This window comes from Pterocles gutturalis, unplaced genomic scaffold, assembly GCF_000699245.1.
Source record: "Pterocles gutturalis isolate BGI_N339 unplaced genomic scaffold, ASM69924v1 scaffold18637, whole genome shotgun sequence".
NCBI classification, from domain to species: Eukaryota; Metazoa; Chordata; class Aves; order Pterocliformes; family Pteroclidae; genus Pterocles; species Pterocles gutturalis.
The window spans coordinates 1686-14439 of record NW_010113180.1 but is presented as its reverse complement, the minus strand read 5'-3'; the positions used below and the strand labels follow the sequence as shown (position 1 = coordinate 14439).

The following is a 12754-nucleotide window of genomic DNA, read 5'->3' as shown; positions in this document are numbered from 1 at the left end:
TGCCAGCATCCCGGTGAGTGCGGATGGTCCCACCTGCCATCTGTGTCCCTAACCAGCCCCCGGTGCTGGGTGGCCCCTTCCCGGAGCCCCGTCCAACCTGACCTCGGTTGTTTCCAGGGACGGGGCATCTACCACCTCCCTGGGCAACCTGCTCCAGTGTCTCACCACCCTCAGCGTAAAATATTTCTTCCTTCTTCTGTGCCTATCTCCCCTAGCCTGCCTGTGACAAGTATCGTTTGCCTGGGTGTCCAAGGGACTACAATCCAGTTTGTGGGACTGATGGAGAGACCTACGGAAACGAGTGTGTGCTCTGCCTTTACAACAGGTAGCGCTTAATTGACATCTTAACCTTCCCTTCCTATATGCAAGCAAAATATTCGCCCTTGCATCCCCATTCACTGATAGATGATTGGCTTTGGATCGTTCACTCTCTGCTAACCCGCAGTTTTAGCAGTTTTCTCAACTGTCAATCTTTTGCCACAGCTTTTATTGTGATACCTGTAAATGGCTTATATTGGATTCTGTTAGCTGGGAGTACTGAATATAAGCTTTTGGAATTCTTAAGGAGGAGCATCTCAGAGCAGGGTTGCCTGTCATGTTCACACAGTGCCACATTATGATTAAATATAATGCCAGACTCTTCCACATTCTCCATCAGAAAACGTGAAAGATCCCACCCAAAATGCAGCTTTTACTAAAAAACTGTTGATTTAAGTTCAAAATCCAGTCTCCTGTACTTCCTTTCACAGAGAAGAGTAAGAAGGTCAAATGTTAGGAGAAAATACTTAAGGAAACAATATTTTAAAGAAAGTGCCAAAGTGTGTCAAAGTATGTTTAAAGGTGTGCAGATCTGCAGAATTTGGTAACATTTTCACTGGAGTACATCACAAACTACCCAAGCAAATGACAAATTGCAAAGAGAAATGGTAAACCCACAGTCTAGGGAAAAAAAAAATCACCACCACCAAACACAGGGAATCAAAGGGCACATAGAGTACAGTCTGCAAAAAGGGGAGAAGAGAGGTGCTAGCGTGTTACATATTAGGAGTCTACCCATCTTTGCAGCCTAGAACGATGTTGAAGTTAGTAAGTGATTGACTTGTAGACAGCCAGAGGTAAAAAAGAGAGTAAGCAAAACTGATACAGATTTGTCAGAAATAATCCGATCTAATCCGTGAGATGTAGTCTTGTAGCAAAACAACATAGCAGAGAATGGAAGAAACAGAAGTGTTGCTCCATTACATTAGTAAGGCATTTGACTCAGCTCCTCTTGACAGTCACAGAGCAGAATGATGGGCTTTGAGATCCAGCCTTGCATTTGTAGGATGTTTCATTTTTTAGGCATGATCCCTCGGTTCCAGATGGGTGCATGGTAGATTCCTGAATACAGTGTTGCACGTAGCACAAAGGGGTCTTCAGGCAATCTTGCTGTTTATTCCCACTCAATTCCTTAAGTAATTCATGATGGGGCTTATGAATTAGTAGTATGAGACGTAACGTAGACGTTTTGTGTGAAACGTGGGATTTAATCCAGTTACACACACAAGACAGATTTTTATCTTAACCATCTTTTTTTGCTGGCATCTTACCTGCTCAGAAACACATTTTGGTCTGAAGGGGCACAGGGTGATCAGATGCTATCCAGATTTTATTTTTTTAAGTAATTCAGTAGTTGGTGTACTCAGTGTCATTCTAGTTCAGTCTGGAGTTGTTGTTCTGAAGTATTTGACTGGGCAGGAACACAAGGATAAAACACTTTGTCTTGTTGGAAGAATTTGAGCTTTGAAGAACAGTTCATAGTCATAAGCAATGGTCATTTCACTTCAAGGAACCTAAGGTACAGTCCGTTACACTCCTTAGGAGGGGAGAACAAAGAGATCTTTCCACCCTTCTTAACAAGCTGCATGAAATGAAATTTCATGCATTGCTGAGATAAATACTGTGAAACAGATACATGGGCATAACCCATAGTGAGCTACAAACCAGTCAGTTCTACATTAACCTGGGTGATTCTCAACAGCCAACTCGGAGGTCACTTCCCGCCCATGTTTAAGCCCATTAAAAGACTTTTTCAAAAGAGTTGTACTTCCCTGATGGCAAGGCAATACTGTCCATGGGCTCTTTTAGCCATCCAAGACTGTGTGGGCACCAAGTGGAGTGGATCAAGAAGAGAGGCTGCTGTGCCTGGTCCACAATAACATGAGACACCCGGAGCAAAGGTGCAGCACAGACCCTGCCCATCGTGGTTCTGCAGGGCAGCCCGTTAACTGCAAAACCACAGGTCTTCCTGCCTGCCTTTATTTTTTTTAAGCTTAGATCTAATCTATTCTTAACTGGGTGCTCAAATGCAAATCCCAAGTCTCTTGCACACTTAGTGTCTGGTAGCAGTGACAACAGTTTATCTTAATTTAAGCCTAGTCTGGCAGCAAGCACCTCTTTGGAAACAGATGCAGCAGCTTGAGCTGCCTCTGCAGGGTTTAGCATAAGAGCTGTCCTTCAGCCAGAACTTTTCTTTACATCTGTTTTACATCCCCTGGGCTTGGTTTTTCCTTTCATATTCCTAATCTGCTCCACTACCTTCTGGTTAAAAGATCCTTGATACAACTATTAGTACAGATTGTCCCGGCTTTTGGGTAATCGTAAACCTCTTGAATTTCATGAGGAGTAAAACAGCTTGATTCTATTAAGATAGGGAAGCAAACTGAAGATCTAGGGCAGTCTGTATTCTATCACTTTCTTTTTTATTTGTACTTGCTTTGTAAACTGAGATTTGTAAATAGAGCACCCCAAAGTACCATATATGAGACATCAAAAAAAAAAAAAATCTGATGTTCCCAAACTAAGGGACACTTGGCTAAAATTTCCCTAAAGAGGATTCTGACATTCAGAGAACCACACATTCAAATTTTAGCGAAGCCTGGGATGCAGAGATGCATCAAGATTCACACCCTTCCCACTGAATTCCCAACTGAAAGGGGAAAATTTTGTAAGCATTGGAACTGTTTCCTGCTTCACAGACTGTGAAGTCTGACTTGCATTGGTGCTTTTTAATGGATACGTTAGTCCTCATGGTGAGATTTGTCATGTGGTTTGATACTTCTCAGATTTGCAGATGGCTTTATCAGGTTTTTATAGGTAACAAAGCCTGAAGTGAGGCCGTCTCTGATAAGTTACTCGCTCTGTGTGTGTGATTCATAAATCTTTGCATTGCAGTTACTTTGCAGTAATGTTTGCCATAAGTGACGCAATTAAATGCATCGCTGCATTTAATTGAACACATAGAAAGACATAGAAAGTGTCCGCTTTATAAAATGTCACTTAAATGCAAGTGTAGTGCTTCTCTTCTAAAATATTTTTCTTTTGCTTGCAGGGAAAATGGCAAGAATGTCCAAATTTCCAAGAAGGAAAGATGCTGATATGGCAGATGGCCACTTTTCAAGAAAATGAGAGGGACACAGGCATTCCAAATGGAAACAATGCCTTAAATGTACCTTCTGCGTAGCCTGTCTTAATAAATAAGTTTTCCTGTTTAAACAAAGTACTGTTGCTGTGTTAAAACCAGTGTTTATAAACGTAACCATAGTACACTTATAACCTGAACCCCAGTTTATTCTCTCAGGCAAGACAGATCATAGGGTAAGAAAGAGATGCCCTGACTATATACCAGTAGGTCAGTTGTTTGGAGAAGGAAATGAACTGGTAACCAGTGCCGTTCCCACAGCACCGCCTGGGAGCAAGGAGACCCCAGCATCTCTGCCACAGGCAGTGCTGGCAGTGGCGGCTGCTCGTTTTTTCTGTAAGGATCTGAGCCCACAGGTGCCAAGGACCCCTGGAAAGCCACTGTAGGGGTTTCTTGTGGTGGCTACCAAACTGGTGACGGCGGCCTGACGTGCAGCAAGCCTCTGCCGCAGGCTCCCTACCTGCAGGTCCTGCTGGCAGAGGGCAGCAACCTGGGCACCCTCCGCTCCTGCCCCAAGTACAGGCTGTTTTGGAGCGCTGGAGGCGTGAGCAGGGGGCCCCCAGCCCTCTAGGCTCTGCTCCTTGGGTTGCCAGTGTCACCATCCTGCGCTGGCACCCAAGAGCCACTTCCCATGGCAAACATCAAAGCAAAATCAGAAAACTCAAGGCTCGTGTCACTCCAGGGTGTGTCTGGCAGACCTTCCTGCAGGGAGGGGGCACGAGCGCTGGGGTTCGGTCCTTTCCTTGCACTTGTTGGACACATAGCCTTTCTTACCTTTGTTCCCTTCTGTTCTGCTGAACAGCTCTGTTTTCTGCATGCTGCTTGAAATGAGTTGTATTTGGGTTGTCCTACAGTCCGCTGGTAATACACGAATGACATCTACCTTTGATCCAAGCCAAGTGGCACCTGCTCTAGCCCTGGCCCCAGACAATGGCTTCTTTGCTGGGCAGCACACTTCATGCCTGATGAATATTCACAGGTCAGTGACTTTGGTTTTGAAAAACAATTATGCTTTTGTCTCATAGTTCCTTTAAAGGGTCGAAGCTATCTTTATCTTCCAGCACATGCCTGCTTTCATTTTCTTCATGCAAAGACTGATCATTGACAGATGAATGTTGTGTGTGACACAACTGGAGGGCTGGAAGCTTAGGATGAAGTGGTCATGTGGAGACATGAATATGTGGATGGAAAAGAAAGATGACCAGTGCCTCCCAACAAGGTACCAGTTGTGGATGGAAAATCAATTTCTCTATTGGTGGCAAATCCATCTGAGAAAGTTCCTGTGTGCTCCCAGCTGTCGTTTCCACCTCCAGATCTGGAAATTTGCACTTTTTCAAATTGTACCAAATGCCAAGGCTGTTGTGGGCTATGCTACGAAATAACAAGTGGATGTAAATGATAGGCTGTTTATTTTTGTATTTCTATTTTGATAACTAATTGTGCTTACAAGGGAAATTTAACAACTCCTGTCTTGTTAGTTGTAGAAATATCCCTTCAGTATTTGATGGAAGTATGCATAACATTGCCTTTTTTTTTTTTTTTTTTTTTTGAAAACTCAGAAAAAATTTGTCCAGGAAATGTACATAAACAAAATGTTCCCTGGACTTCACTCACCGTTGCCCAGGTACATTTTCTGGAACAGCTGGGCTCCAGCCCCCGGCTTAGTTGTGGGTAGGTTGGAAATGCTGAGCCCCTCTGCTTCAGGCACTCTTTGGAGGGTTTGCAGGTTTTCTCAGCCAGAGGCGGTAACACCCTTTGGTTTGAACAAGGCGGAAAGCATATCGCCTTGAGTTGCTGGTACAGTCTTTCAGGAGCGGGGATCCTGAAGTTCTGTTGGGTGTGAGAGAAATGTATCAAACTTACCACGCTTCTACTGGAACGTTTAAGGCTCAAAAAATATTGGCAGCTGTCAAAAACCCATGTCAATTGGAGAACAGCTATCCAAAGGTGCTGGCCTTAACAGTCACCCAGGAGAGACTTCTCTCTTCCTCTTAGGTACCAGTGTAGCGTTAGCCTCTACTCCGCCGCTCCGTCTGTCCTGGGTGGCACAGAAACAGGAAGGGAGAGGTCTGGCTGGGGGAGCCATGCTCTGGATCCTGGGGGAGACGAGTCAGAACGAATGGCTTGAGCTTGTGGATTTCCATCTCGCTCCCTAGGCGGCAGCATTTGGTTTCTTTTAAATTTCATTTTATTTATTGTTCTCAGTAGGGGTGTAGGAAAGACTTTTTACTAATAATTATCGTTTGTATGCATAAATGTTCTGTTAGGAGCTGTTTCTTTTCATTTGTATAATTAGTGTCACTGATACACAGTCAATCGCATTTACTTGGCAAAGTTCACTTGCATTTTTCCTGATCATTGAATCCAAGTATGTTTGCTGAAAGAGACTCTAGAGAACACCATTTTGTAAAAATTTTATTCTGTGGGCAGATACCTCCCTCGTAGATGAACCTGTGGCATTCATTGCCATGCATAGGATTGCACTGAGTTCTGTCTTAGCTTTACGATTTTTTAGCTGGTCAAGTAGCAGTTGCTTTATTTTCTAAATCTAAAACACTTATAGAAGCAGCATAGGTTTCTGGAGAGAGCATTCTTAGCTAGATAACCTCAGAAAAAAAAAAAAAAACAGTTTTCCTCTGTGACTGAGTCTCATCTTCACACTGAGGAAAATCAACCCTTTTAAAGTTGGTTTTTTTTTTTTGGGCAACTGCTGAGAAATTATATAAGATTCTAGTACACTTGTTTTATTTTACCTTTTAAGCAGATCTGAATTCTTCCTGACATTAGACACAAAAGCTTTTAGAGCTGACCTAAAACTGTTCCTACTTAAGCTAGTCTGTTCCAGCTTCCCCAGTGACAGAGGCAAAGGGGCTGAAAAATCCTACCACGAGGCTCTCTGGAGCAGAGAATAAGGCTGGGACTGAGATGTTGAACTTGTCTAGTAGTAGTCCGGTGTCTGGTGCTGTGCGATATTGCAGCAAGCCTCAAACTGCTGCTCTGGAAGGGTCTGGGTTTCCTGGAAGTCCTTTCTCTTATCTGCCAGTCTCCTTCAAATGTTCTGGATACCCAGAGACAGATGCAGATGTCTGTCACCTGAAGTGAGCCCTCTTTCTTCATCTCTGAGGAGCACCTGTCAAAGTGAGGAGTGGGTCCTTTTGGAAGCTTTGGGGCTGCTCTACAATAGCTATCTGCTTGCATACTCTTATCTTCTGGTAAGCATTGGGAAACTTCAAGTAGATTGTTTTTCTCTGTGCATTTATAAAAATCAGCTTTGAATTTACGTGGGATTCAGAGCTTTTCTGGAGTGTTTTTTTTTTACGGTGTAGGTGGTGTTCTACAAATTTATAGACATGCTTGCCTCACAATGTGCTTATCCTAGGAGACAGAAATACAGCTGGAATGCACAAAGTGGTAGTGAAATGGTTGTGAATGGAAAGTCACGCTAATGATTAAGTTTATCTAATAAGAATCATAGAATCAAGAGCCATAAACCATGTCCCCAAGCACCACATCTACAAGTCTTTTAAATACCTCCAGGGATGGTGACTCAATGGCCATTCGAATCTCTGAAAGGGTGCTTGCTCCTCTTCACATCCCTCCAGTGCTCCAGGAGAGGGAAAGCAGCCCGTGCTCTCCCGGGGCTGGGCACGTGTGCCATCCTGCCAGCTCCCTCTGCGTGCCGGGGCACGCTTTGCCTACAAGCAACGGCAGCGCTGCCGAAAAGCCTCCTGGCAAGGAACTGCAAGTATCAGCACCTGTTTTAGTCACTTCAAAACAATCTGGTTAGTAAGAGGGAGAGGAGGGAGGAAGACTGTACCCCAGGCAAAGATTGCACATGGAAATACCGATGAGATGACACTGTTCTCTGAGAAATATTGGAACAAGCAGAGGAGCAATAAAACACCGCTGTTTCCATCCACGTGGCTGTATCCCATGGATAAAAGGAAGGCAAGCATCTTACTGAAAGTTGCTGCTCTCCCAGGGAAAAATTCATCACAAGATTAATGATTCAGTCAGGTTCTTGTGTTTTGGGGTATCCCACAAAGGCAATTGTTAGCTGCACCCCAGAGAACAACTGATCTCTCAGCTATTCTGGGGCAAGTGGGTTTTACAGGTAGAAACCTCATCTGATTAGCTGTAAGAGCTGTCCTGTGAGTCAGTACTGGCTGGTTAGGAAACTCTTCTCTAACTGAAAGGAAGCCAAAAAATTCTGTAAAGCCTTGTTTCCAGCCACACTGTTTTGGGTTAGTAGCCAGTAAACCCCAGCACATGAGGAAAAAAAAACCCTGGAAAACAAAACAGAAGATGGCTTTTGTGGTCGTCCTTGGCATTGGTTCAGGGGGAGAAGGGAAGGTTTTGCTCTGTCTCTGACAGCCAGGCTGGGGAGGGAGTCTCTGGAAAGTACACATTTTTTAACTCACTTAACTACTTAGAAAAAGGAAAAAATCTCTGTTTAATGCCCAGACAGGAGGTGCTGGTACTAAGCCGCATTTTCATGAAGGAAAACATGGCAAAATTCAGGGGAGACGCATGCAAAGGAGGCAATATGAACAAGTTAGAGAAGCTGAATTATATCCCGTTCTCTCCTGATAGCTTGACAAGGTGCTTCCCTACCTCCTCTTAATCTTTTTTCCATTCTGTCTCCACACAGCATTAGAGGGACAACATTTGGGCCAAGATGGCCATGAGCGATGTGTCCAATGCCCCCAACACAGTGACTGCAGCCAACACGTCCCCACAGTGCGAGCACTGGATGATACTCAAGCCTCTGCAAGAGGGGTCCAGAGGAGTGGGATGCTGAACACAGCCTGCAGCTGCCAGCTCCAGCATCTCCTCATACCACGTGAGGCATAAACTCCAGCAGTACTCTGACCCTCTCCCAGGAAGAGAAACAGGGCCTAAAAGATTTCAGGGTCAGAAAAGCATCAGCATTTGCCAGCCAGACACAGACTGATTCATGATGTGACTTTCACACTGTCACTGCAGGACTCCCAGCAGCTCTGAAGCCATTTCAGTGGCATGTCTCAGCCTGAAACACGTCGCTGCTAGCACTCCCAGTGCAAGTCTGGGCTGGGCTCACGGGCTAAGGGAAAAGGTTTTTTTCCACATTAAAGACTTTCCCTCTGTTGACAGTAATAAACAAGGGAAGAGAGGAACCAATCCTGTTCCCACGGGCCAGGTTACTCACGTTTTGCAATGCTTGGGGCACACGCTTGGAAGAAAATAAAAGACAGCACACAAACATAAGAAAATCTTTCTGGGCCAGACTATCTTCCTATCTGTCCTATCTCCAAAGGTAGCCAAAAGCAGGTGCCAGGACAGAGCATAGGCATGGGGCAGGTAGATAGCAATACCCACCAGAGCTCCCCCAAGCATACAGAGGTATGCAGTTTAGGGCCTCTGCCTGGACCTCTCACACTGGATTTGAAAACCAGGGCTGTGTCCTGCTGCAGGGGTCTGCTCCAGCCCCTTTGAACGCATCCTGATCCCCTTCAGCCATAGCTGCTGCAGCCATCCCATCAGACACGTCTCCCAACATGCTCACCCCCACCCATCACTACCCATGCTCCTGTCACTTAGCACCAGTGATAAACAGGGCATGTCCCCTTGGCCAAGTGCCTGCCCAAGGCATGCAGGATCAAGTCTTTTCCCAAAAACCTCCTCCAGCGGCCACCGAACAGCACCACTTGGTTTATCATGCAGTGAGGCCATCCCTGCAGGAAGAGCACTCTTGCTCGATCAACATCATCCCGCTAGGAAAATTGGCACAGGTCTGCCTGCCCTGTGGCGCAGATCTCTTCGCAATCCTCTTGCCTTGGCCCGTGTCTCCCCCCAAATTACAAAACCACTCAATCTTCAGGACAGTTTTGGCTCGTTGCTAAGCTATATGGCAGGTTTCTTGCCTGGGTTTGTCTAGCCCCTTATCCCCAGGGACAGGGCTTGCTGCCTCTGGCTCCAGCCAGCTCCACAGCTTTTTGCATCCAGTGCCAGCTCTCCTTGTGCTCTGACAGATAATCTCAGCCATTGCAACCCATACTCAGTTTCTCACAAGCCCTTTCTCCAGCCCCTCTGATTTTCCAGCATCCCCTTCCAACTGTCTGAGAACCGAGAGAAAATCAGCTCCTCCCCACAGCACCCCACCCTACAGATGCCTCTTTTTAAGCTGCTGGCTAATGCTTCCAGCCCACCCCACTGGGTCCTGCAGGCTCCTAGCCACTTCAGTCGAGGACAGTATAGGTCTTTGGCAGAAGAAGATGCTCTGCCCTCCTCCCCATCCCCACCCAGGCTCCTGCTCTGTGCCTCTGGGGGTGCAGCAGCAGCAGCAGGTCATATCCAGGACCGAGCCTGGCAGGACCACAGGGCTGACTGAAGCAACAGCAGGGTCAGGAATCCTAAACCTGGACAAATCATTTGCAGGGGACTAAAGTGAGACAAGAAACCAGCCTCGCACAGCAGCGACAGCCGCCATGCTCCATCAGAAAAGCCCAGGAGCGGGGGTCCCCACAGCAGGAGAGCTGGTGGCAGCCTAGCCGAGGGGACAGTGTGGGGACCCCAGGGTCCCCAGAGGCGCAGGCGGGCTCAGCTGGAGCACGATGATCGGCTGAGCGCGTTTTCCGCCGCACCCTGCTTTCACCCTTCCTGTACCCCTGCAGGAAGCAGCCCCAGCAGCCCTGGCCCAGGGCCCACAGAGCAGCGTCCCCCAGCCCAGAGCGTGGCGGGACGAGCCCCAGCGGCTTCCCCGTGCCACCCGTCCGGAGAGCCCCGCAGCACTTACAACCATGCGTTGAGCCCTGCCAAGGAGAGCGGATGCCAAACCTGAATTACCAGCCCAGAGAGTGGCTGTGGATCCCGGGAGCTCCTGTGATTTGCGGCAGGTTTTTCAGGTCCCCGCCTGTCACACACACACGCAGATATTTAAGCAGTCACCCCAAGGACCTGCGGGGTTCTTGTTTGACACACTTCTGCTCCCTGACAGCTCCAGGTAAGCGCAGGCTTTGAGCTGGGGGTGCTGGGATGGATTTGCAGCTGGGGATGGGTGGGGGGATGCAGGGAGGAGCTGACCTGCGCTGACTGATGCTCGGGAGGCTGGAGCAGCACCCAGCAGGGCTGCGGTGGGCAAGCAGGGAGAGGGGCACACAGGCAGGCAGACCCCCCCAGCTGGGGCCACCACAGGGACCCTCCTCTGCTTCAGCAGCTGCTTTTCTCTTATTTGTTTTGTTCCCATCCGATATTATCTTCTAAAAGGCTGAACAAGTAGTTTACAGGATGCATGACAGGTGCTTTTTCCTTATTTATGGGAGGGTCTGGTTTATTTTTAAAGCCTCAGTCCCACCTTATCCTGTGCCGATGTTATTCACAGCCACCCCACAGCAGGAGGCTGAGCAAGGCTCGGGACAGGACGCAGCTCTGCAGCAAAGGGAGGGCACGAGGGCTCGTTTGCATGGAGAACTGCTATTCTGCTCCCTGCAGTGGCAGGAAATAGCTTCAAGCTAAAACCAGAGGCAGGTGCCTCCAGTTGCATCCCAGCCCTGACAGTGGGGAGAGCACTGGGGAGGGGGTCAAGGAGCCCAGCAGAAGCCACGAGGCCCCATCAGCTGGGCAGGAGCTACTGCTCAGAGAGTTTGCCTGGGGCTTCAGGTGCAGTAAATCATTAGAAAGCTGCACAGCCAGCCAGTTATTGTGTCTGCTGTTCAAAAAAGCAAAGCCGAGCAAACAGAGATCGTGTCTTTTCTGGAAAAGTGGCTGCTTTCTGCCAGAATAGTAAATGCTGACTGCACTAGCAGTGCTGGGCAGGCATGCTGGGAGAGAGTGGGATGTCCTCTCCTGTCTCAGGCCAGAGCTGGGAGCCCTGCTAGTAACCCCAGGGTGTCTCTGGGAAGCTGGGTGCAACCACAGGACACAGGCAGAATAATTGCAGAGGGATATTCCCAATATCTCATAAGACTTTCTCTCGCTGCAGCTTGTGTCCATCAGCCATTGCCTTTTGCTCCAAAATGGCCCTGGAGGTGTTTTTAAATACCCCATGGGCCACCCTAAGAGCACCAGGTGCTCCCTGCACAGCCTCCGCGTACACAGCAATGCTGGCTGGAGCCACCCATAAACCCCCTGCAAGTTCAGCTGGTGGCTGCTCTTACATCGCTCCACCTAAAACCAAGACAGTTAGTCAGAGCCAAGTGTGAACTCCCCAGGGCTCTTTAGCTTGACACGTAGGACAGAGCAAGTGTCACTGGTGCTGTGGTTTCACTGTGGCAGCGCATCCGGCATTGTCATTTCTGCCCGGGTGAGTAACCCCCTGCCACCCAGCTCTCCTCTCTGTGCTGCCAGGGGCAACAGCAGCGGCATGGGACAGCTCACAGAGCTGAATGATGACCACAGCCCCCCAGACTTTCTGAAAGCCAAATAGATAGTTTACATACTTTGCACTGAAAAAGCTTTTTTTTTTTTCCCAACACCTGCAAAAATTTAGGCAGAAAAAAGCAGCTAGCAGTGGTGCTTTTCAACAGCCGAGCAAAGCAGTTGTGATTTTCCATATTTTTGCCAGGCTTAAGGAAATGTAAGCAAGAAAATCAGCTCTGCTGTACAGGGGAGAGGTCCTGTGCAGCCTGGAGGCCAGGCTCCAGGCCCGAGCTTAAATGGGACTCGATTGAAGTGGTGGGTAGGTGAGGAGTGGTCCAGATATGGCCACTCAGGGCATTTAGGGACTCCTGGCTGGGTGGCACACATTGCACAGGGCCACACAGCTCCTGGAAACCTCCAGAGCCCAGTGGGGTGATGTGGGGAGACTGGCAGAGCCCTTCAGGATCCTCAAGGTTTTTACCTTTTCCTGAAAGCCATCTGACAGCCTTGAGAGGTAGGAACTGTTGTCCCTCCAGAGCAGGGGTAGAGGGGAGACAAGGAGAAACCATCAGGCATCACATCGTGTGTGCTGGGGCACCCAGCAGATACTGTGTCCTATGGGGAAATGCCTCAGGAGCCTGGAGATCATCAGAAATAGAAACAGCTGTGAAGATGAAACATGAAAGTTGAATCACGTGTTCCCTATGCAAAGCCATGCACACACGCTAACGTACATTAATGCAGCAGGCTGCAAATTATGATTTATAAACCACCAGGACATGTTGCTGCTGGTGGCCCAGGCCAGATTTGTGATCCAGAGGTGAGGAGGAGCCCTGTGGTGACCAGGATTTCTAGGAGAAGGGCGGGTGGCTCAGTGGGGTGCTGACCAAGGAGGAGAGGAGGGACTGGTGGCCTGAGCCTGGCCCCACCTGCATTTTGGCCTCACGGAAAAGCCAG

The 12754-nt window shown here is 48.1% G+C and overlaps 1 protein-coding gene across 1 annotated transcript; it reads left to right on the top strand.

Annotated features, from left to right (window-relative positions):
* Positions 1 to 215: 215 nt before the first annotated feature.
* LOC104457850 (trypsin inhibitor ClTI-1-like) lies at positions 216 to 325 on the top strand (the record flags this gene model as incomplete). The annotated part of the gene is made up of 1 exon (XM_010074384.1): positions 216 to 325. A coding segment is annotated over one exon (110 nt), but the record flags the coding sequence as incomplete, so codon positions are not given.
* Between the last annotated feature and the right edge of the window lie 12429 nt (positions 326 to 12754).